This window comes from Anser brachyrhynchus (genome assembly GCF_964034855.1).
Source record: "Anser brachyrhynchus genome assembly, chromosome: 1".
Lineage (NCBI taxonomy): Eukaryota > Metazoa > Chordata > Aves > Anseriformes > Anatidae > Anser > Anser brachyrhynchus.
This window is the reverse complement of record NC_137694.1, coordinates 55465513-55485668: the sequence shown is the minus strand read 5'-3', so window position 1 is coordinate 55485668 and position 20156 is coordinate 55465513. Positions and strand designations below refer to the sequence as shown.

At 59.0% G+C, this 20156-nt stretch overlaps 2 protein-coding genes across 3 annotated transcripts; both read left to right on the top strand.

The window, feature by feature from the left end:
- The first annotated feature begins 101 nt into the window (after nucleotides 1–101).
- GGA1 (golgi associated, gamma adaptin ear containing, ARF binding protein 1) lies at nucleotides 102–10810 on the top strand. The gene is made up of 17 exons (XM_080576789.1): nucleotides 102–252; nucleotides 336–420; nucleotides 705–780; nucleotides 1173–1271; nucleotides 2280–2403; nucleotides 2911–3011; nucleotides 4785–4865; nucleotides 5237–5374; nucleotides 5500–5581; nucleotides 6010–6117; nucleotides 6421–6576; nucleotides 7358–7422; nucleotides 7570–7748; nucleotides 7854–8134; nucleotides 8396–8565; nucleotides 8765–8875; nucleotides 8980–10810. Exons 1-17 carry the CDS (start codon nucleotides 222–224, stop codon nucleotides 9088–9090), a joined length of 1998 nt encoding a protein of 665 aa, XP_080432915.1. The 5' UTR covers nucleotides 102–221; the 3' UTR covers nucleotides 9091–10810.
- Nucleotides 10811–10963: 153 nt separating this feature from the next.
- SH3BP1 (SH3 domain binding protein 1) lies at nucleotides 10964–19721 on the top strand. 2 transcript variants are annotated; one of them, XM_080576790.1, is made up of 18 exons: nucleotides 10964–12671; nucleotides 14317–14359; nucleotides 14576–14680; nucleotides 14818–14894; nucleotides 15108–15219; nucleotides 15294–15370; nucleotides 15819–15951; nucleotides 16099–16167; nucleotides 16271–16361; nucleotides 16601–16743; nucleotides 16820–16931; nucleotides 17020–17101; nucleotides 17461–17541; nucleotides 17643–17759; nucleotides 17900–17997; nucleotides 18201–18330; nucleotides 18490–18602; nucleotides 19081–19721. In XM_080576790.1, the coding sequence occupies exons 1-18, from the start codon at nucleotides 12610–12612 to the stop codon at nucleotides 19368–19370; spliced, it is 1935 nt and encodes a 644-aa protein (XP_080432916.1). In that variant the 5' UTR covers nucleotides 10964–12609; the 3' UTR covers nucleotides 19371–19721. The 2 variants fall into 2 exon arrangements, with proteins under 2 accessions (XP_080432916.1, XP_080432917.1); XM_080576791.1 differs by lacking the exon at nucleotides 10964–12671 and adding an exon at nucleotides 12684–14242.
- The last annotated feature ends 435 nt before the right edge of the window (nucleotides 19722–20156 follow it).

Sequence of the window (20156 nt, the reverse complement as noted above, 5' to 3'; positions counted from 1 at the left end):
CTTGGGCGCCTCCCTCCCTGCGAGCTCCGCAGCGGCCGGCAGGGGGCGGGCTCCGCGCGCCGCCACTTCCGGCGGCGGGGCGGGCGGCGCTCTAGCCTGCTTCCCCGCCCTCTCTATGGCCCGGCGGCGGCGGGCGGGCGGCGCGGCGGGGCCCCGCTGAGGCGGCGGCGGCGGGGCTGGGGCCGGAGCCGGGGGCGGCCGGGGGGGGGGCGGGTCCCGGCATGGAGCCCGAGACGCTGGAGGCTCGCATCAGTGAGTACCGGGGGCGGGGACGGGGCTGGGGGGGCTCTGCTCGGCCCGTCCGGGGGCTGAGGCCGCCCTTGTGCCGCCCGCAGACAAGGCCACCAGCCCGCTGAACCGGGACCTGGACTGGGACGGCATCGGCGCCTTCTGCGAGCAGCTCAACAAGGAGCTGGAGGGGTGAGTGAGGCCCCCGGGGGGTGGGCAACGGGTTCCCTGCCGGCCTCCTCGGTGGTGCGGCCCCGAGGCACCCGGCGGGGAGCCGGCTCGGTAATAACGGGGGTGCGGCGGGGTTTGGGGGGCGGCCTGAGGTTTTATCGGGGGTCCGGCGGGGTTTCGCGGTGGTCTGGGGTTTTATCCGCGCCTCAGTCCTGTGACCCGGGTGGGTTTTCAAAGAGAAGCCCGCGGGCGGGTTTATCGGCGATAACCAGCGGGGTTTCTCGTTCCCTCTCGGTGCCGTCCAGCCCTCCGCTCGCCACCCGGCTGCTGGCGCACAAGATCCAGTCCCCGCAGGAATGGGAAGCCATCCAGGCCCTCACGGTAAGGGGCGGCGGGGCTGGAAGAGGGCTGGGGCGTGGGGTTCCTCCGGTTGTGCTTGGGTTTCTGGGAAGCTGTGTTCAGAGAGCCCTGGGGTGGGAGAGGGGCTGAAGGTGGCAATGCAGGAGTGGAGGAGCTGTGAAGCAGTGTCTGTGAGCTCTCACTCCACCTCCGAATGGCTCCGGTGCACTACGGATGTCCAGTTCCATGGTCCAGTGAGCCACCTTTGCAAAGACTTGACCCCAAATTCAAAATCCTTCTCCCCCCCCTTTGGGAGGGTGATATGATGGAGGGAAGGCAGGTGTCCTCGCGAGGCGCTGTAAGGGAAGCCCCGGGCCCCGTGCCTGGTGAGGGGCAGCCGAATCCCGAGCCAGCTGACCCGGCCCTCTCCCCAGGTGCTGGAGTCCTGCATGAAGAGCTGCGGCAAGCGCTTCCACGATGAGGTGGGCAAGTTCCGCTTCCTCAACGAGCTCATCAAGGTGGTGTCACCCAAGGTGGGTCCCGCGGGATCCTGCCGGAGGGAACCCCGGTCCGGTGGGAAGGAGGGCTTTGGGAAGAAGCGGTGGGCCAGACATCCACTGGGATGTGGGGGAAACAGGGTGATGCTGGGAGACATTTAGTCCATGTTCCCGGTGAGCTTTCACCTGCTCCTGGCTGATTCTTATTACAGGAGGCTGGGGGCCAGCCAGAGCTGTCGCAACCAGCGCTTGTGAGGCTTCTGAGCTTGTCTGTGAGCCTGGAGCATGCTTTCACTGCGTTTCTGCCGGGCTTTGTCTGTGCTCAGGAGCCTCCCTCGGCTCTGACACTGTGACCCCATCTCTCCAGGGTGTCCCAGCCTGGTTGAGACGCTCTGAGGGCAAGCCCAGGCCTGGTCAGCGGTGCTCTGGCGAGTCTGTCTGAAGCACCAGCTCCTTACCTGCTCCTCTGCTGCTGCTGCACCAGCCGGGCATGTTCCTTCCTTCAGCCGGGGCAGGCAGCTCATGTCGCCAGCAAGCACGGAGTTAAGGGAACGCAGACTAAATATAACTGGGGAAAACCTGAGGCTGTCAGTCACAGCTTGTGATCTGTGACGGTGAACGGCCAGGGACAGTAACGGATAGATCCCACGGCCTTCTTGCTAGCCTGCTCTGGAGGATGTCGTCTGTACTAAGCCAACGGCCTTTGGAGGCACGTTCACTGTGCCCACGGTGGTAAAAACAGTGAGCATGCCACCGCCTGGTAGCACTCTTTCCCTCACAAGGTGACAAACACCTGCCTGAGCGTTCCCACCAGCCCCTGGGTGTTGCCGAGGGGCTGCTGCTGCTGCAGCATTTCTCCCACCTCCAGTGGTGGAAACCAAGAGGACGTGTTGCAAGGGCCTCGTGAGCGTTCCTGCCTGCTTCCTCTTTGTCCTTGCGCCGTTGGGAACTGTCTCACTTCTCCTGGGGGAGGGGAGGAGGGGAACAGGCCAGGCTTGTAACAGCTCGGATCAGCTTCAAGCTGCTGCTTCTGTCTTCCTCTAGTATCTCGGCAGCCGGACACCAGAAAAGGTGAAGTCCAAGATCCTGGAGCTGATGTACAGCTGGACGCTGGGGCTGCCTCACGAGGTGAAGATCTTGGAGGCCTACCAGATGCTGAAGAAACAAGGTGAGAGGCAGGGGTCTGGAAGGGGAATGGAAGTCTTGCTCTTTCTCCCTGTTTGTCCAGGCAGAATCCCAAACAGGCTGTATCTGTCCCCAGACTCAGCACGACCATCGGTCTGTCTGGCTCTGCAGCAGGAATCGGCAAAGGAATGGGAGCCCTGTGGGGCTCCTGGCTGGGCAGAGGGGGATTGCTGATGGTCTGAGGTGCTAGATGGGTTGGAGGGGTTATCGCCCCACAGGAGATGGCACGCTGGAATGGGTTGGCGCTGAAGCGATATGAGCGCTTTGGTGGCATGAGTGCTGGATTTGTCAAAGATAGGATATTGTTGGGGGTGTTGGGGCAGCAGTTCTGGCATAAAAACCACAGTTCAGGATCGGAGCTGGCAGGAGCAGACCCAAAACCCCTCCGTTCCAGCTGGGAATGATGGGCTGTTAGGGAAGAATCGCCCTAGGTGGCAGTGTGTCTCCAGAGGGTGAGGCCTCCCGACATCTCCGTTGGTCTCTGCTGCAGGTATTGTGAAATGTGACCCCAAACTGCCTGACGATGCTCCTTTTCCGCCACCTCCTCCTCGTCCCAAGAACATCATCTTTGACGACGAAGAGAAATCAAAGGTAAGGGGTCTGTGCGAGGAGAGGGACAGAGAGCGTCGTCCTCACTGCTGCTGGGTCTCCTGGACCCCGGGGCTGGAGACCCAGTAAGAGTCAAGGGTCTGGGTCTAGTTCATCAGCAGAGGTGGGTCGTCAGCTTGCTGCAGGGGATATATTCTGTCTCCGTGTGTCACAAATGGGGACTTGTGTGTGTCCTGCAGGGCTGTTCACTGACCACAGAGCGTGAGAGAAAAAGGTTGGTCTCCCTCTTTACCAATTACAGCTGCAGAAGGGGCATGTGAGGAGGTCTGAGTAAGAGCCCGTTACAATCCTGTGGCGATTCCCCGTGTTAAACCAGGCTTTCTGCCTGTCCCGGCGCTGGCGTCGCTGTGCTCCAGGCTCTCCATTGTGCTCGGCAGGCAGGCAGAGGCAGGCTTTGAATGCAGGGGCTCTTCAGGGAAAGACATCAGTTACACAGCCGGAACCACGAAGGAGAAAGGAGGACCAGTTACACTTCTCTCCCTGGTCTCTGCTGGCCCTCGAGCTATTGTAGCTGGGTTTTCAAAGGTCAAAAGTCAAATCTGTCTTTATGACTCAAAAATGATGGTTTTGACTGCAAACCAAGCTTTGATGCGTTACGGTATATAAATTCGGTCTGCCAATTCAACTTTGTTCAAATAGTTTTGACTTAACTCAGTTGTGGTACGTTTTTTGCTGTCTCAGTACAGACACTGACCGTGTTTTTGAAACTAGCATAAAAACTTACAGCATATCATGCATTTAAACTAAATAGACAAATAACATGTGAAATTGATCCAGATTTAATCAATGCTCAGTTATCCAACAGCAAAAAAGTTCTGGCATCGCTGTCATGAACCATGCCCTGCTATGAAACAATACCCAAAAGTTACCACTTAAGGGAAAACAAAGTACACCCAGCACAGATAATTCCAAGGAAGTTTGGTATTACTGTTTATATCAGAAGGATGAAATAGAAATTTCAGAGATCATGAAAAAAAATGATGCACCCAAAAAAGGTTGTAATGAATTTTCTGTAAGAATGCTGAAGTATATTCCATCATCAAGTGAATATACCTGCGTGTTAAGAATAAGCATATAAAAAAATTTACCTGATTCTGAAAATTATTCCACTTAGGATTTACAGGTTCAAACATTTTAAAAGCAGTTCCATTACCCCAACTTAATTTTTGCACTGAATATTAATCATGTCAAAATGCATTTATAGGTTTATTTTTAAAAAAAAAAACAAAACAACAATTTCACAAAACTTGTTTTAGTTGAATCATGTTTTGGGATGCCAAAAATTGAAGGTCCTCTACGACTGCACATTTAAAGCAGCAATCTCCAACATTTGAAAGCACAGGGTCAATAGTTTTGCAAAAATATGCTGGTATAGTAAATTGTCATAAGATGTATGACAAAAGGATCTCGGGTCAGTGACTTCATCTCTGGGAACTTGTATTAACCTAGGAAATGTACTTAAGAAGATTAGACAATTTTGGAGGGGTTATGCTTTAGCGTGGAGATTAAAGTGAAGAAATATAAGGCCTTGTAACTAAAAGACATGAGCTGAATTCAAGGTCCAGCTACAAAAGGCAGTTGTTGAACACTTTAATCAAGACTTCTTCTGACACTAGCACCTGCGTGCTGCCTGCTGCCTCTGCCAGACCTGGGATTGGGGATTGGGGCTGGGTGTCTCCACCAGCTGCAGCGCTGCAGGAGTGATTCCGGCTGCCAGCCCCTCGGCTTGGGCTCAGAGGTGCTTCTCTCTTGCAGATACTGGCTCGCCTCCTGAAAAGTTCCCATCCCGAGGACCTCCGGGCTGCCAACAAGCTCATCAAGGAGATGGTTCAGGAGGTGCGGCTGGGGAGGAGGAGGGCAGGGAGTCACGGCCTCTGTGGTGATAGCTGGGTGCCACGGGAGCAGAGGGTCTCTGTCCTTAGGCAAACGTACAGAGCAGCTGCAAAAAGTTCTGCAGCAGCAGTGCCAAAGAGTCCTTGTGTGACTTCTGCCATCCTTTACTTGGAGGAGTGACTCCGAGTGGTTTCTGTGGCACAAACCCTGCTGCAGCACAAGGTCTGTGGCATTTCCAGCCCTGTCTGGCAAGTGCCGCTGCAGAGACGGTCTGGGGTTTTCCACGGGAGTGGAGACTGTTTTTGGGGCAGCATTGCTGTGATCGAGTCCTGGGAGTTGATGCGCTGACAAGCAAGGACCTGCTTCCCCCCCAGGACCAGAAGCGCATGGAGAAGATCTCCAAGAGGGTGAATGCCATCGAGGAGGTGAACAACAACGTGAAGCTGCTGACAGAGATGGTGACAAACTACAGCAAGGGGGAGACGACGGAGAGCAACGAGGACCTAATGAAGGTGAGGAGAGGCTTGGGCTTAGCAGGGATGAGCGACCGTTATCCTCCCGAGTTCCTCCTGCCTGTTTTGCACCACAGCTGAGCATCCCACTGCTCACCTCAGTGCCCCTTTTTCCTCTCCCCCAGGAGCTGTATCAGCGCTGCGAGCGCATGAGGCCCATGCTTTTCCGGCTCGCCAGTGACACAGAAGACAATGACGAAGCTTTGGGTAAGCGTCTCGCTTTGGCTTTCTCACTTTGTCTCCTTCTTTTCTCAGGAGTCTTGTGCCTGGGCTACCTGTGATGTGGTATCTCTCAGCAGCTGCTACGTCGGGGTGGCTTGGCTGTAGGTTAGTTAGCAGATGGCTTGGCACTAAGCGGGGGCAGATGGCACCAATCGGCAGTGTTACAGGTTTCTTCCACTGTTGTAGGAACGAGGGTTGTACTCCTCTTTCTGAGGTATCAACATATTTCAAGAAGGTTTGAAGCAACAATGGCAAAAATGCTCTATGCTGTCATGTCCGGGGGAATTGCTTTGAAGGAGTAGGCTGAGTGGGGTATAAAAGTTACCCCCTCTTTACTATGTTACTATTTCTTTCTTTCTTTCTTACCGTTCCTTTACTATTTTAAAACTTTTTTCCTATCTGTCCCGTTTCAGCGGAGATCCTGCAAGCCAACGACAACCTGACACAGGTGATCAATCTCTACAAGCAGCTTGTGCGGGGAGAAGAGATCAACGGGGAGATGATGGCTGGTCCCCTTCGAGGTGAGCAGACTTGGGGAACGGGGGATAGGAAGGTCAAGCACAAAGACCCTGTTGCTGGTTTCCTCTGGTGTACAAGAAGATTGAAAGAAGTGGACAGGTGAAACCTGCAGGAGTTCAGAGTTGGACTGGGATGAAGAAATAGCTTGTAGAGATGACTGATGCGTGAAGAGAGGGAGTTGGAAGGGAGAGCAGGTGGGAACTTCCCTCTCCGAAGTGTGAGGAAGGATGGGAACTGGCTCTCAGCACAATCTGAGGATTGAGATAAGGGTTTTGCCTCTCACCTTGTTTTTCTTTTCTCTTCAGGCAGCACCTCAGCACTTCTGGATCTGTCAGGACTGGACCTCCCAGCAACAGGCCCTTCCTACCCAGCCATGCCCACCCTCTCAGGTGGCTCGGCAGTCCCTGTGCCTGACCAGGCTGGCTCTGTCTCACTGTTGGATGATGAACTCATGTCTTTAGGTGAGGAGGCCGGAGCAAAAGCTCTCTTTTATGTCCTTGACCCTGGAGAGTCTGAGCGGATGGTGCTTCTTGTGGCAGAAGCGTGAATTGTGAAAGACCAAGAGGTGTCCCTCAGTGTGAGGGAGGTGGCAGGAAAGACCCTGCTGTGATTCTGAACTTAAGTCCCGTCCTGTTTTCCTGCCAAGCCAGAGAGAACCCACAGGGATGTACCCTCTGATTTGCTCCGGGTAAACTGACCTGGCAGGTAAATCCAGAGTGATGCAATGGCCATCAGCAGATGGCACCACGAGGGTGGGTCGCCCCCAGCTCCTCGTGTTTCCTCTTCGCAGCTGATGTCACAAGTTGACAGTAGACACATGGGGACTTCCAGAACTGTTCACATGGGAGTCTTGTGAGGTACCCATCCTAGGAGGCTCTAGAGTCCTTTTTTTCCCCAACAAAATGGTTGTTTCCTAGGGTAGGTGCTTTGACTACAACAGCTTGAAGTAGACAGTGTGGTCTCCCAGGTGCAGGTGAAGGTGGGGTGTGTCAGCCCAGCGGTAGCCACTTCTCTGCCATTTGCAGTGGGATCTCAGGGCACAGAAACCACCACCATCCTCCCTGCTCCTTCCCGAACACGGATGGAGGCCAAGGTGGAGGCTGTATTGGTGGCTCTGCCCTACTGCTTCTGTGTCTTGCCTGACCGGAGGGACCTCAGTTGCAGGTGCCTTATTTCAGGCCCCGTTTAGTGCCCTCACCCACTTGGTAGCTTGGCTCCATGACTTTTTTTCCTCTCTGGCAGGCCTGAACGATCCAGCACCGCATCCTGCCCAGGCCGGTGACAGCAGTGGCTGGAACAGCTTCCAGGTAACGTGCTGGGAGCCGTGGAAGCAGGTGGGGAGGGTGGTGGAGAAAGAGATGGAGTAGGTCAGGAAACGTCCTAGATCTCGTGGTCGATGCTGACGTACAACCCTGCCCGGGCTTGGGGGGCTCTCCTGTGCGCTCTTCCCACAGTCATCAGATAGCAGCGAGCTCAACATCGCCCCCGCTGTGGCAGCACCGCCAGTCAAAGCAGATGCTGGCACGTCCTCCCCCAAACCTTCGGCTTGCACGAGTGGCCTGGATGACTTGGACCTCCTGGGCAAGACCCTGCTGCAACAGTCTTTGCCTCCGGAGTCCCAACAAGTGCGATGGTAAGCAGGGTCAGGGCGGTCTCGCAGCTCTCCCCACCCTGGGCTTCTGGACACAGACGTTTCAGTGCCCTCTTCGCTCCTCTCTCCGTCTCTTTCGCCCCACAGGGAGAAGCAGCCACCCCCCCGGCTCACCCTGAGGGATCTCCAGAACCGGAGCAGCTCCGGCACCGCAGCCCCCAACCCCAGCGCTCTGCCCGTGCTGCAGAGCGCTTCTCCTAACCCCCCGCTGCCCCTGACCTCGGAGGTGCCTGCCCCTGCTGCGCTTCCAAAAGCTGCTACCACGCCGCCGGGAAGCGCTCCTGGCCCAGCACGGCCTCCTGCCGCCACGCTGCCCCAGGAGATCTCGCTGGCCAACATCACTGTGCCTCTGGAGTCGATCAAACCCAGTGAGCCGGGGTGAAGGAGCGGGGCGAGCCTGTCAAGGGGGGGGGAAGTGGGCCATTTGGAAGGGAACCAGGCAGATCAGGGAAGAGACAACTGGACAGGGTGTGAAGGGGGCGCACGCGTGGAAGGGAAGCTTGCCTGTTGGGCTTCTGGGGGGCTGAAGAGGAGCTGTATCCGCTCGTGTGCGGTGTGGCTGGTGGGGAGGGTTGCTGCAGGCCGATTCCCTCCTGGCTGACTGCTGCCTGTCCCTGCCTCTCCCGCAGGCAGCATCCTCCCTGTGACGGTGTACGACCAGCATGGTTTTCGTGTCCTCTTCCACTTCGCGAAGGACGCCCTGCCCGAGAGGCCTGACGTGCTGGTGGTGGTGATTTCTATGCTTAGCACGGCCCCGCAGCCCATCCGAAACATTGTCTTTCAGTCTGCTGTCCCCAAGGTAAGGCAGGTTCCAGGGCTCGGGTCCCCAGACTCTTCCCATGGGATTTTCCCTTCGCAGGAAGGGCAGGGTGGGTGGAAAGAAGAGCTCTGTGGGCTGAGAACAAACCATGTTGCCTTCAGATTAGCAGGGAGGCTCTTTGGCTAGACAGGCTGCCACGTCCCTCTCAGGAATGTGGGATGCTCTCCTCTCTCCCCAGGTGATGAAGGTGAAGCTACAGCCTCCCTCGGGCACGGAGCTGCCGGCCTTCAACCCCATTGTCCATCCCAGTGCCATCACACAAGTCCTGCTGCTCGCTAACCCACAGAAGGTAACAACGCCACCCCTGGGGCATGAGCAGGCTGATCTCGTTGCCTAGACAAAACCCCTTCTTCCCCTCTTCTGACTGCTTACCCTTTCTGCCCCCATCTCCAGGAGAAAGTGAGGCTACGATACAAGCTGACCTTCACCATGGGAGAGCAAACCTACAATGAAATGGGGGATGTGGACCAGTTCCCCCCTCCGGAGTCCTGGGGAAACCTCTAGGGCCGCACGTTGCAGGCACTACATTGCAGAGTCCTTGGGAAAACAGCCCCCGGGGGCTGGGGCAGCCTGAGGAGACGGGGAGGGTGGGTGGGGGGCTGCTGCTCACGCTCTGCACCAGACGGCCGGGCAGGGGCCAGAGGGAGCCTGCCTCCAGGGTGAGAGCAGAGACACCAGGAGATGTTCGTCCCGCAGGACCAGGAGCGCAGTCGAGCTTCTTGCGGGTGAACGGTTGCCTTCCCTGCTCTTCCGAAGGCATTTCTCCCTCTCCAGTTTGTCCAGCTTCTCTTCTAACCTTGCTTTTCCCCTCTAGGTGCAGCGGGGAGTGCGGAGGGGGGAGCTTTAAGAGCCTCAGCCTGGGGCAAGGTGTAGCGAAGGAAGATCCTTTCCCGCGTCTGTCCTCCCCCCGCCCTTCCCAGCCCTTCAGCTGCTTCGTGCTCTGCACTGCTCCCTTGCGTTAGCACATGCTGAGTTCTCGGGGCTTCCCCCTTGCCCTCTCCTGGGAGCTGGACCCCCCTTTCTGGTGGGATCACCCTGGAGCTGGTGCAGAACAAGGCTGAAGGGGGACTTGGGTGTCTTTCCAGCACCACAGCGCGGGCACCCACCCTTGTTTTGGGGGGTCAGGGGGAGGTTTTCCACTCCCGCTCTCCTTCCAGGGGCAGGCAGAGCTGTCGGTGGGAGGTGGGCAGTGGGAAGGGCTTGCCTCGTGCCTCGCCATCCCCTTCACCTCTGAGTCCTTGGCTTCTGGGCGCTGAAACCCTGCAGGGAGGAGGCGTGCAGCCTTCCTCTGTGCTCCATGTGCCGCAGCAGGCAGTTGGGACTGCGGCTGCACCATCACGCCTCTTCGTCCTGCGTGCCAGCCCTGCCAGGGGCATGTTCAAAGGGGGCCGTCTGTGGGGGGCCGAGCCTCCCCCCAGCCTTCTGCTGGGCAGGGAGGGGAAGCCACAAATTCTCTCCGCTCCCCTGGCTGGGCTGGAAGAGACGGACGAGGAGGTGGGGTGATTTCTTCCAGCTCTGATTTCCCCTTGCAGCAGGGGAAACGACAGGCTGGGGGTCAGGCCGGAGCCCAGCGCATCACCAGGGGGCACCAGTAAGCTCTGCACTGGGAGCCCAGCGCCACGCTGGGGGTTGGGGGAGAAAACGGGGTGCTGCTGTGCCCTGTGCACCTTTACCCCCCGGTTTTCTCTCCCCGCAGCGGGGAGGGGGCTCGCCCGGCCGCCCCATCACTGTGACACGAGAGCAGGGATCTGCAGGCGGGGAGGAGACCGGGGGGTGGCATGGCCCTGGCAATCCCCATCCTCACATAGGAGCTGCTTCCCTTCCCTAGGCTGTTTTTAACCAGGCTGGGTCTGGGGGGCAAGCTGTGGTCCTGCTCAGCTTGCTGGAGGTAGAAGGAAACACGCACAAGGTGGAGAGGAGCTGGGAGGCTTTGTGCTCTCTGCTTGAGGGCTGGGAGCTGGGGGCAGCGAGTGGCAGAGGAGAGGGGGAAGCGAGGTCTTTGTGCTGGGGTTCTGCTGTGTCTTACTTCCCTTTCTGGTCTCTTCAGGGTTTTGTATGGGTTTTTTTTTTTTTCTTTGCAGATCTTGTTTGGTTCGAGAACAGACTTGTATATATTTTCAGTGCAAATTCTGTAAATGGAAGAAAACAGACGGAAAAAAAAAATTAAAAACGCCCGGCGCGAAGAATCTGCTGTATTTATGGGAAATAAAGAGTTCTTTCCTGAGTCTGCGCCTCTTCACCCAAGGAGTGGGGTTTCAACTCTGCCCTGACGGCTCCGAGGAGCTGTTTCCACCCTGCCAGGGGTAGTTTCCACCTCGCATCCTGCCCCTGCTTGCCCAAGCCCTCGCTGCGACGCTTCCCCTGCCCTATGAAGGGGGCAAGGGGAATGCTGGAAGTCCCCGAGCTGCTCTCAATTCCTGTTCGAGACCAAGTCACTTCCACGCCGCGAGCTGGGCGCTGCTTCCTTCTCTCGGGGAGCAGGCGGTGGGCAGGGGCCGTGCCCCCAGCCCCCTGCGCCCCGCTTGGCTGTTTTTGCGGGCTGGTGGCTTCGTGGCCGCCCGCAGCAGCACTTCCTCCTCCTTCCCCGGTCGGAAACAGCCCCGCGGGGCAGTTTTCTTGCAGGGCAGGGGGTTGCTGGAGGGGGATTTGCTCTGGGAAGCGGCAGCCGCCTGCCCGATGTTGGGAGGAAAGAGGCTGCAGCTTGGCCCACCGGCCCGGGGGGGCTCGGGGGGCTTTTCTGCGTATTTGCTCTGAGTCCTCCAAGCCCTCGCCTGCTGTTGGTGAGCGTGATGCGAGGCAGGAGCCCCCCCTAGGGCTTGTGACAGGGGGATCAGGTACGGCTGGCTGCTTGGCTGCAGGTTTAGATCCAGCCTGGTGTTCAGGCAGGGTTCGCCAACCCTTCCCTGCTCTCCCCACCCTGAAAATAGAGGTGCCAGCAGCTGCCTGCTGCCAGCTCGCCCTCCAGCAAGGAGGAACAGAGCCCGGCAGCTACCGAGGCTTCGGGGCACAGGTGGGGGGGCCCTTTCAGCCTCTTTTTCCCCTTGCTGCTGGCTGCCCCTGCCCACGAGCTGACCGCTTCCCGTCGGGGCTCGGCTGCTAGTTCCCTCGCCAGCTCGGCCAGCAGCAGGCTCCGCTCCACCTCAGCGCAGGGGGAGGAAAGTCCCAGCTGCAGGTAGCTGCAGATAAGCGACGTTTGCATCTCGCCGAGCAGGAGCAAAAGTGCTGGGTGGGGTGGTTTTAGAGAAGAAGTTGCGCCCTGGCAGGAGCAGGGCCCCGGTGCAGCTCTGCAACACCCGAGCATGGGAACGGGGAGGTTGTGGTCCCCGTGCGACTGTGCGAGGAGGAAGGGGGCCTCTGCAGGGCAGAAGGCACCAGCCCTTTGCCGCAGCTCTGCGGTGGCTCAGGAGGGAGGGAAAGCACGGTGAGGGGCACAGGGGAGGCTTTGCTGTCCGTGGAAAGGTGCCCAAAATTTGGGTGACCAGGTAGGGTGTGGGGAAAAGGCGCCAGCCGAGACAGAAAGCAGGAAAGAGCGTGGGCCCTTCGCTCGGGCTCTGCAGCAGCTTATGCTTGTCCTGCCTTGTTACGTGTTTGCTGTAACAATATTTCCCCTTTAAGGCTGGGCTTAAGTTATTTATACTTGTGGGGTGGTGACAGGAACACAGAGCGGAGCAGGAGCTCCGAACTGCTCTTACCTGATCCGCAGCGAGGGGCGGCCGGAGGAGGAGGAAGGAAGCTCAGCAAAAGAGAGGGAGAGGGAGAAGGAGCCCAAGGGAGGGGAAGAGAAAGCAGGCAGGGCATCCCCAGGGAGGGACGAGGGAGGGGACAAGCCGGCAAACAGCAAAAGGGGGAACGAGGGAAGGAGGAAGGAGCAAGGAGGGAGAGAGGTGCTTGGGCAACAGCACGAGGCGCAGTGGCCCCGGGGAGCCGAGGGGCTGCGGGCGTCCCATGCCAAGCGTGACCGAGGGGTGCTGAGCAGGCACAGCCGAGTGGAAGGGCTCTCCCGGCCTCGTCCCGTCCCTCAAGATGATGAAGAGGCAGTTCAATCGGATGCGGCAGCAGCTGTCCCATCCCAACGCCACCAGCCGGTAAGGACTTCTCCGCTCCCCGTGCCGGTGGGCTGGGAGGGGGCAGGACGCAGGTCCTGGAGGGTGAGCCCCAGGCCGGACTGGGCTTCCCGGTGGGCAAAGAAGAGGGAAAAAGTGCGGGGTGAGCTTGGGCTTAGAGCATCTTCGGTGTAAGCCAAGGGGCGGTGGGACAGCTGCTTGGGGCTGCTCACCACGGATGGGCTCCCCAGGCCCCACTGCCTCTCCTGCACCCACCTGGGCACGGGGTTGGCTTCCCCAGGACGTGAGGGCCGTGGGCAGGGATTCTCCAGCCACATGCCCTGGGCTGTGCGGTGACCAGGAGGGTGACAGGAGCTGGGAGCTGCCCTCCGTGCTGAGCACGATGCCCTGCATCTGATCATCCCAGCATGTCCTTCAAGGAGAGGACTGGGGATCCTTGGAGAACCCGTGGAGGACTTACAGCTTCACAAGAATTCCTACAGCCTGGTCCCACCTCCGCTGCTTCCTTATTTTTCTCTTTGGCTTTCCAAAGCTCTTCCCTTGCAAAACCCAGAACTGAAATTACAGGGCTGGGCCCTCCCTTCCCAGCCCCCTCAGCTCCCTCTTTCCTACAGCCACCTCCGCACACCGCCACCTGGGTTCCCCAGCATGGGGAGGCTGTGGGGGACCAGCCACATCCTCGGGGTCCTTCAAACCACCCCAGCAGAGCTGCCGCAGCTCCTGCAGCCCGCTCGCCTGTTGCTCTTCTTGCATTTCCCAGCAGGGAGCTGGTTCTCCTCTCCCACCTCCCCTCCCCAGAGGGGAGATGCCCCGTCCCCACGCTGGCAGCGCCTCCGTTTCACGTAGGGCCGGATGGGCAGCAGGTCTCCAGCAGCTCGTGCAGTCCCCCGGTGAGCTTTTCGCCCCGCTGCAGAGCCTCCCCGCCGTGGGCCGCGGTCTCACGTGATTTCGAGCCAGCCGCCCCCGTTTCCTGCGGCTCCACGGGCTCGTCCCGCGTCGCTTCTTGCAAAGGCTGAAAAGAGAAATGTGGACTGGCCGGGCAGGGGGATGAGGCAGTTCCCAGGGAATAGTGAGGGGACGGGTCCTCCAAGCGAGGGTTCCCCTCTGCGACAAGCCGCGGAGGTCTTGCAGCCATAGCGGCTCTTGGGTTTTGCACTGGGTTTTTGATCTGAATTTGCTGCAAACCAGCAGCTTCCTTTGCCCGATTCGCTCTGAACGCTTGCTTGCAAAACCAACCAGAGAGCTGCTTTCATTTCGGCACCCCGAGGGCTGCCGTTGGGTTAGGTCCCCGCTTTGGCCACAAAGTTCAGTCGCTTCAGTTCTGGCGGCACCAAAGCTCTCCGCTACCTGCTCCACAGAGGCACCCCTGGGGCTCCAGCAGAAGCTGCCTTGGATTCACCTTCGAGGAAGAAGCAGTTGGGGGAGAAAGTTTTACCCCCAAAACTTCCCACCGGTGCCATGGCCCTGTCCCATCAGGGCGTTTTGAGCCTTCTGCTCCTGGTGCTCCCTTCTCCTGGGCTCACTCTGCCTCATGTAGGACGGTCCAGGCAGTAGCCAGCACCTCCCACTCCCCGGAGCTCAAAGAGAGGCGGGTGAGATGCACAAGGACCTGCCTCCCCGAGGAGGCCACCCCATCTGCTAATGGCTTTTTCCCCTTCCTCCACAGAGCCCAAGAAGCGACCGAGCTCCTGACGGAAGATTTGCTGCAGGTGAGGCGTGGGCCGGCTCGGCGGGCGTGTGTCGGCTTGTGGCCACGCGTGGGGACGTGCCCCGTCCCATCTTGCGACTCTCCCCGCCGGCACCTCCAAGTCACGGGGCCGGGACGCTCCTGCCTGCCCCACGGCAGCCCCAGGGCCGGCACGGCGGCTTCGGCACAGCGCTGGCTGATCTCAGCTGGCTCACCGGTGCCACCTTTCCGCCCCCAGATCGAGCAGAGGATCGAGCCGGCCAAGCGAGCGGCGCACAGTGTGTCCAAGCGGCTCCAGGCTTGTCTGCAGGGGCACTGCGGCTCCGAGATGGACAAGAGAGTGGTGAGTGCTACCTCCAAAGGGTCCTTCCTCGGGCCCCGAAGCCAACGGGGAGCTGGACCAGAGGAAGGTGTAGGGGACCGGTGCATGTCTGCCACACACCATCTCATCTCTTTTCCCCAAACTTTGGCTCTGTGCAGAAGAAGCTGCCTTTGATGGCTCTGTCCATGACGATGGCTGAGAGCTTCAAGGAACTGGACACGGAATCCAGCCTCGGGTAAGTGCTGGTGGGAGAAAGATGGCAAAACCCTGTCTGGGGCAGTGTTTTGGCTCTGGGGTTCCCACAGCCAAGCCAAGCTGTAAAACCCCGTCCCGAGAGCATGGAAAACAGCAGCATCAGTGGGGCATGGTAGGGGCATGGTGGGGGGCGTTGGGTTAGAGGCTGACTTGTCTCCAGCCTGCGGTTGTTTCACCTCTCTCACCCATGCAGGAAAGCCCTGGAGATGGGCTGCTGCATCCAGAGCTCGCTGGCCAAAATCCTGGCCGAGTTTGAGATCGCTGTGGAGCGCGACATCCTGCAGCCCCTCAACAAGCTCAGCGAGGTAGCCCTGGCCAGCCCCTGCTCTGCTGTCCCGTCCCCAAACCTCTGCCGCTCACTCCGGCCCCTCTCTCCCAGGAGGAGCTGCCCATCATCCTGAAGCGCAAGAAGACCCTCCAGAAGCTGATCTCCGACTGGAACGCCATCAAGAGCCGGTACGGGGCACGCTGTGGCCATGGGGGGACAGCTGGGTTGGGGTAAGGGGGAGAGGTCTGGCCTCTGCTAATGTGGGGAGAGAATTTCCCAGGGCCGGGGTGAAGTCAAAGAGGCACCAGCTTGTCCCCAGCACCGTACGACACAGGCAACCCTGTCCGTGGGTGCACCCTGCTCTGGGCTGAGCTGCTGGCCTGATCACACCGGAGAGAAGGGCAGTGCCATTGCGGAGGGAAGCAAAATGTCCTGGCACTGATCACCCTGCTCCGGCTCTTGTTGGGTTCAGCAGCGGCATCCTCTGGGTGAGGGGAGTGAGCAGTGCTGGCCTAGAGAAACCACCCAGAGTGCCTCCCTGTCCTCCTCCTCGTCCTCATGCCCCTTCTTCACATTTGCCCTATGCTGTTTCCTCTTTGATGAGCTGGGCGTTGCGTCTCCTCTCCCACCCCAAAGGCTGAACCAAGCTGCCAAGGGCTCCAGTAACAGCGCTGGCGCTGGAACCGTCCCGGGGGCTTCTTCTGCCAACAAACTGGAGATCCTGAAGGAAGAGGAGGAGGAGGTGAAGAGGAAGGTGGAGCAGTGCAAGGTGAGAATGTCACTGGCTCTCCTCCGAGGGGCAGCTCCAGGGCTGGAGACCTGCTCCTCTCCAGCAGCTCCGGGAGCAGAAACAGGGAGATGCCCCAAGACCAGGCAGGAGGCAGAGGGTCACTCTTCTCGCTGTCTCCCTTCCCAGGACGAGTACATGGCTGACCTCTACCACTTCTCCACCAAAGAGGACAGCTACGCCAGCTACTTCATCAGAGTAAGTCCCGTCTTTGCAAGTCCTACTTAGTGTGTGGACATCTCCTGGGGTAAAAAAGCCCGGGGGGTTCCTGAGTGCTAGCCGTCTGTCCCCTCTTTGGCAGCTGCTGGAAATCCAAGCCCAGTACCACCGGCAGTCCCTGGGGTCTCTGGACTCGGCTCTGGCGGAGCTGAAGGAGAGCCACAGACAGACAGGTACCTGCTTGCTCTCCAGGCAGCCTGGGGAGGGCTGCGAGCACGGCCAGTGAGGCTGGAAAAGATGTTTTTTCCTCCCCGTGCCTGCTGCTGCCTCCCACCTTGGGCCGGCACGGCAGCTTGAGGCCGGGTGAGGACGCTGCCTCCACCAAGCCATCCCCAGCTGGGAGCGAGATGCCACCGAGGCTGGATGCCACCAGGATGCTCCTTCCCTCCCTGCATCCCCGTCTCTCCTCCAGAGCCCTCCTTCGCCGCGGACACCCCGGTGGCAGGGTACTACGGCGTGCCCCTGGAGACCCACCTCAGGAGCTTGGGCCGGGAGATCGCGCTGCCCATCGAGGCCTGCGTCATGATGCTGCTGGCCTCCGGCATGAGGGAGGAGGTGGGCAGCGCTCGTCACCCCGTGCCCTCTTCCCCAAAAAACACAGCCCTCCCTCATCCCTTCACTCCATCCCCAGGGACTCTTCCGGCTGGCGGCGGGCGCCTCGGTGCTGAGGAAGCTGAAGAGCAGCTTGGCCAGCGGCTCCAATGCCCTGGAGGAGTTTTACTCAGACCCCCACGCTGTGGCCGGTGGGTGACGGTGACATGGGGCAGGGGAATGGGGTCGGGAAGGCGCTGCCATCCTCTCACCTCCATCACCCCTGCTGCTCCCCTGCAGGAGCGCTGAAGTCCTACCTGCGGGAGCTGCCCCAGCCTCTGATGACCTTCGAGCTCTACGACGAGTGGGTCAAAGTGGCCAGGTGGGTCGGCGAGGGGGAAAAGCCCCATGGGACTGAAAAAGCCCGCGGTTACCCCGCTTTGCCTCCTCCGGCACTCAGAGCAGGGATGCTCGGCCTCGTTTGTCTCACGGGGAGACACAACCACAGCGTGCGGTCCAGCTGCCGCCTGTCTGGTGCTCACAAGAAATTCAGACAGCTCTGAAGCTCAAGCCCAGCAGCTGTGTGGCTCCTCACTTTAGGGCAGGCAGGAGTGGTGGAGGAGATGCAGCAAGAAGTTGGGACGATGCCCCCCATCAGCCCTTCTCCCTCACGTGCCGTGTCCATCTTTGTCCTATGAAGCTGGCTGAGGTCTCCTTCCCTCCCTTTTCTCTCTCTTGCAGCTTAAAGGATGTTGACAGCCGTGTACAGAGCCTGCGAGACACCTGCAGCCGCCTGCCCCAGGACAGCTACAACAATTTGAGGTGTTTTGTGGCTTCTTTGACCCCATGCAACCACCAGGGGCAGCCATTCACTTCCCAAATGCACACTCACGGCCCCCTCACCCTCTCCTTTTACCCCACAGGTATCTGATCAAGTTTCTAGCCAAGCTGGCCGAGCACCAGGAGGTGAATAAAATGACCCCCAGCAACATCGCCATCGTGCTGGGCCCCAACCTGCTGTGGCCACAGCAGAGCACAGGGTGAGGTCTGGCTGGGTGGGATGCCAGCTTTCCAGGGGAGGGACAAAGCCCTTTGGGGGCCCTACCCCTGCCGAATGAGCATAAAATGGGTTAATTCCCAAAAGTCCTTCCCTGATGCCTCCCCCACTTCTGTCTCTCAGAGACCCCGTGCAGCTGGACTTGGCCTCGGTCTCCTCCATTCAGGTGGTGGGCATCGTGGAAGCCCTCATCCAGAACGCGGACACCCTCTTCCCCGGAGGTAGGGCTTCACTCTGCCTTCCTGTCCTCAGGGGGTGGTGACACAAGGTGAAGGGCACAGAAGAAAAGCACCAGGTCCCGCTGCAACCACGAACTGCAGAGGGATGGGTGAAGAATGTCCTGGGCAGCTCCAGTTTCCTGCCGTGGATGTTCTGTGTCTAGCACGGGCACAACAATCATTTCCTGGCCTTTCTCCCCACCCAGATGTAGATTTCAACGTCTCAGGGATGTTTACGCCGCCTGCGGATGTCAGACTCAGCAAGGACACTCCTGTAGAAGAGCCATCCCCCAAATCCCCCGTAGCCAGCTCCCCGGCTCTCCCGGATGAAGAAGTGTAAGTCTGGCAGGAGCAGGGGGCTCCTCACCTCCATCCCACCCCACCCCATGGGCCGTATCCTCACGAGGTGGCCAGGACCACCACCATGCCCCGCAGAGGAGCTGGCTCCTGCCGTCAACGGGACAGCCAGAGCCTGATTGTCCCCTTCTCCCCCAGCACGAGGGACCCTGAGGTGAGCACCCAGCAGCTTTCCCCAGAGGTGACCAGACCGTCCCCCGAAGCCACAGTGCCGCCAGCTCCGATACCAGCCAACGACTCCACCCGCAAAGGTTAGACCATGCAGGCACAATGCCTGGGAGATGCCCACAGGGCAGACAACCCCACCAACGCTACCTTGTCCAATTTGCCTTCATCTCACCACGTCCTGCAAGACAGGGTGCTAGGGCCACCACGTGGGAGGGGAAGGGCTTCAGGATGGGCAGCGTGGCCAAGATCCAGCCCCTCGTTTTGTAATCATGGAATGGTTTGGGTTGGAAAGGACCTTAAAGATCATCTAGTTCCAACCCCACCCAAGCCATGGTGGGACTGTGGGATGGACGTGACTGGTCCTCTGAGGGGGGAGCATCCCCAGTTCAAACCTAATGTCCCCCTGTGACGGAAGAGGGTGGGAAAAGACCCCCCAAAAAACTGCATGTGCTTTGACCCTTCATCTCAAGACTCCAGTATGGGAGCTGGGCAAGGGTCAGCTTGTCCATCAGTCCACCTGAGACCCACAGCCAGCACCATGACCCTCTGGTTTCTTTCCAGCCAAGCGCCCGGCTCCAGCCCGACCTACAGTGCCACCACCCGTGGCCCAGCCCCGGAGCACGGCCCCTGAGCATGCCACCAGCCCCAAAGCCCGGCCGCGACGGATGGGTGCTCCCTCCGTCCCACCACCGCTGCCACCACAGCCAGCACCGCGCCACAGCCGCGAGTCCCTGACGTCCCCGGGGCCTCCCTCCGCCAAGGCCACCACCGCCACCCCAGATTGGGCTGCGGACGAGGGGCCAGCGGGGGGACATAGCCCCACTGGTGGCATCGCTGATGGCGGAGAATGACTGAGCGAGGTGTGGGGCTACCATCAGCTCCCAGCGGCCGTGAGCCTTTGCCTGCATCCCCCTCCTCATCCACCGCCAAGAGCCTTCCTCCTGGGGGGAAGGGGAGAAGGAAGGGGAGGCCCTGCGCCATTTTGCCTGCGGGTGGGAGATGCCTCAGTGGGCAGAGCGCTGTGCCACAGGCCCGGAGGGCGGAGGGACAGGCCCGGCAGCGGCTGTTGGCGGGCACGCCGCCACCATTCCGCCAACATTTCGCCTCAAAGCTGGGACTGGGAAGAGGAAAAGGCAAGCGGTTGGTTTCCCAGTGAGAGGTTTTTATTTAAAAAGAAGCAAAAGAACGACTGCACACACGCACATGGATGTATCTATTGGAAGTAGATTTAAAGAGTGGGGGGCATATGGATATGGGTATGGATATGGGTATGGATAATGGGTATGGGTATGGATATGGGTATGGATATGGGTATTGGTAATGGATATGGATATGGGTATGGGTATGGATATGGGTATTGGTATGGATAATGGATATGGGTATGGATATGGGTGTGGATAATGGGTATGGATGTGGATATGGGTATGGATTATGGATATGGATATGGGTATGGGCGTAGATACAGATATGTGTATGGGTATTGTTATGGATATGGGTATGGATATGGGTATGGATTATGGATATGGGTATGGGTATAGATATGGATACGGATATGGATATGGGTATTGGTATGGATATGGATATGGGTATGGATGTAGATATGGGTATGGATTATGGATATGGGTATGGATATGGAT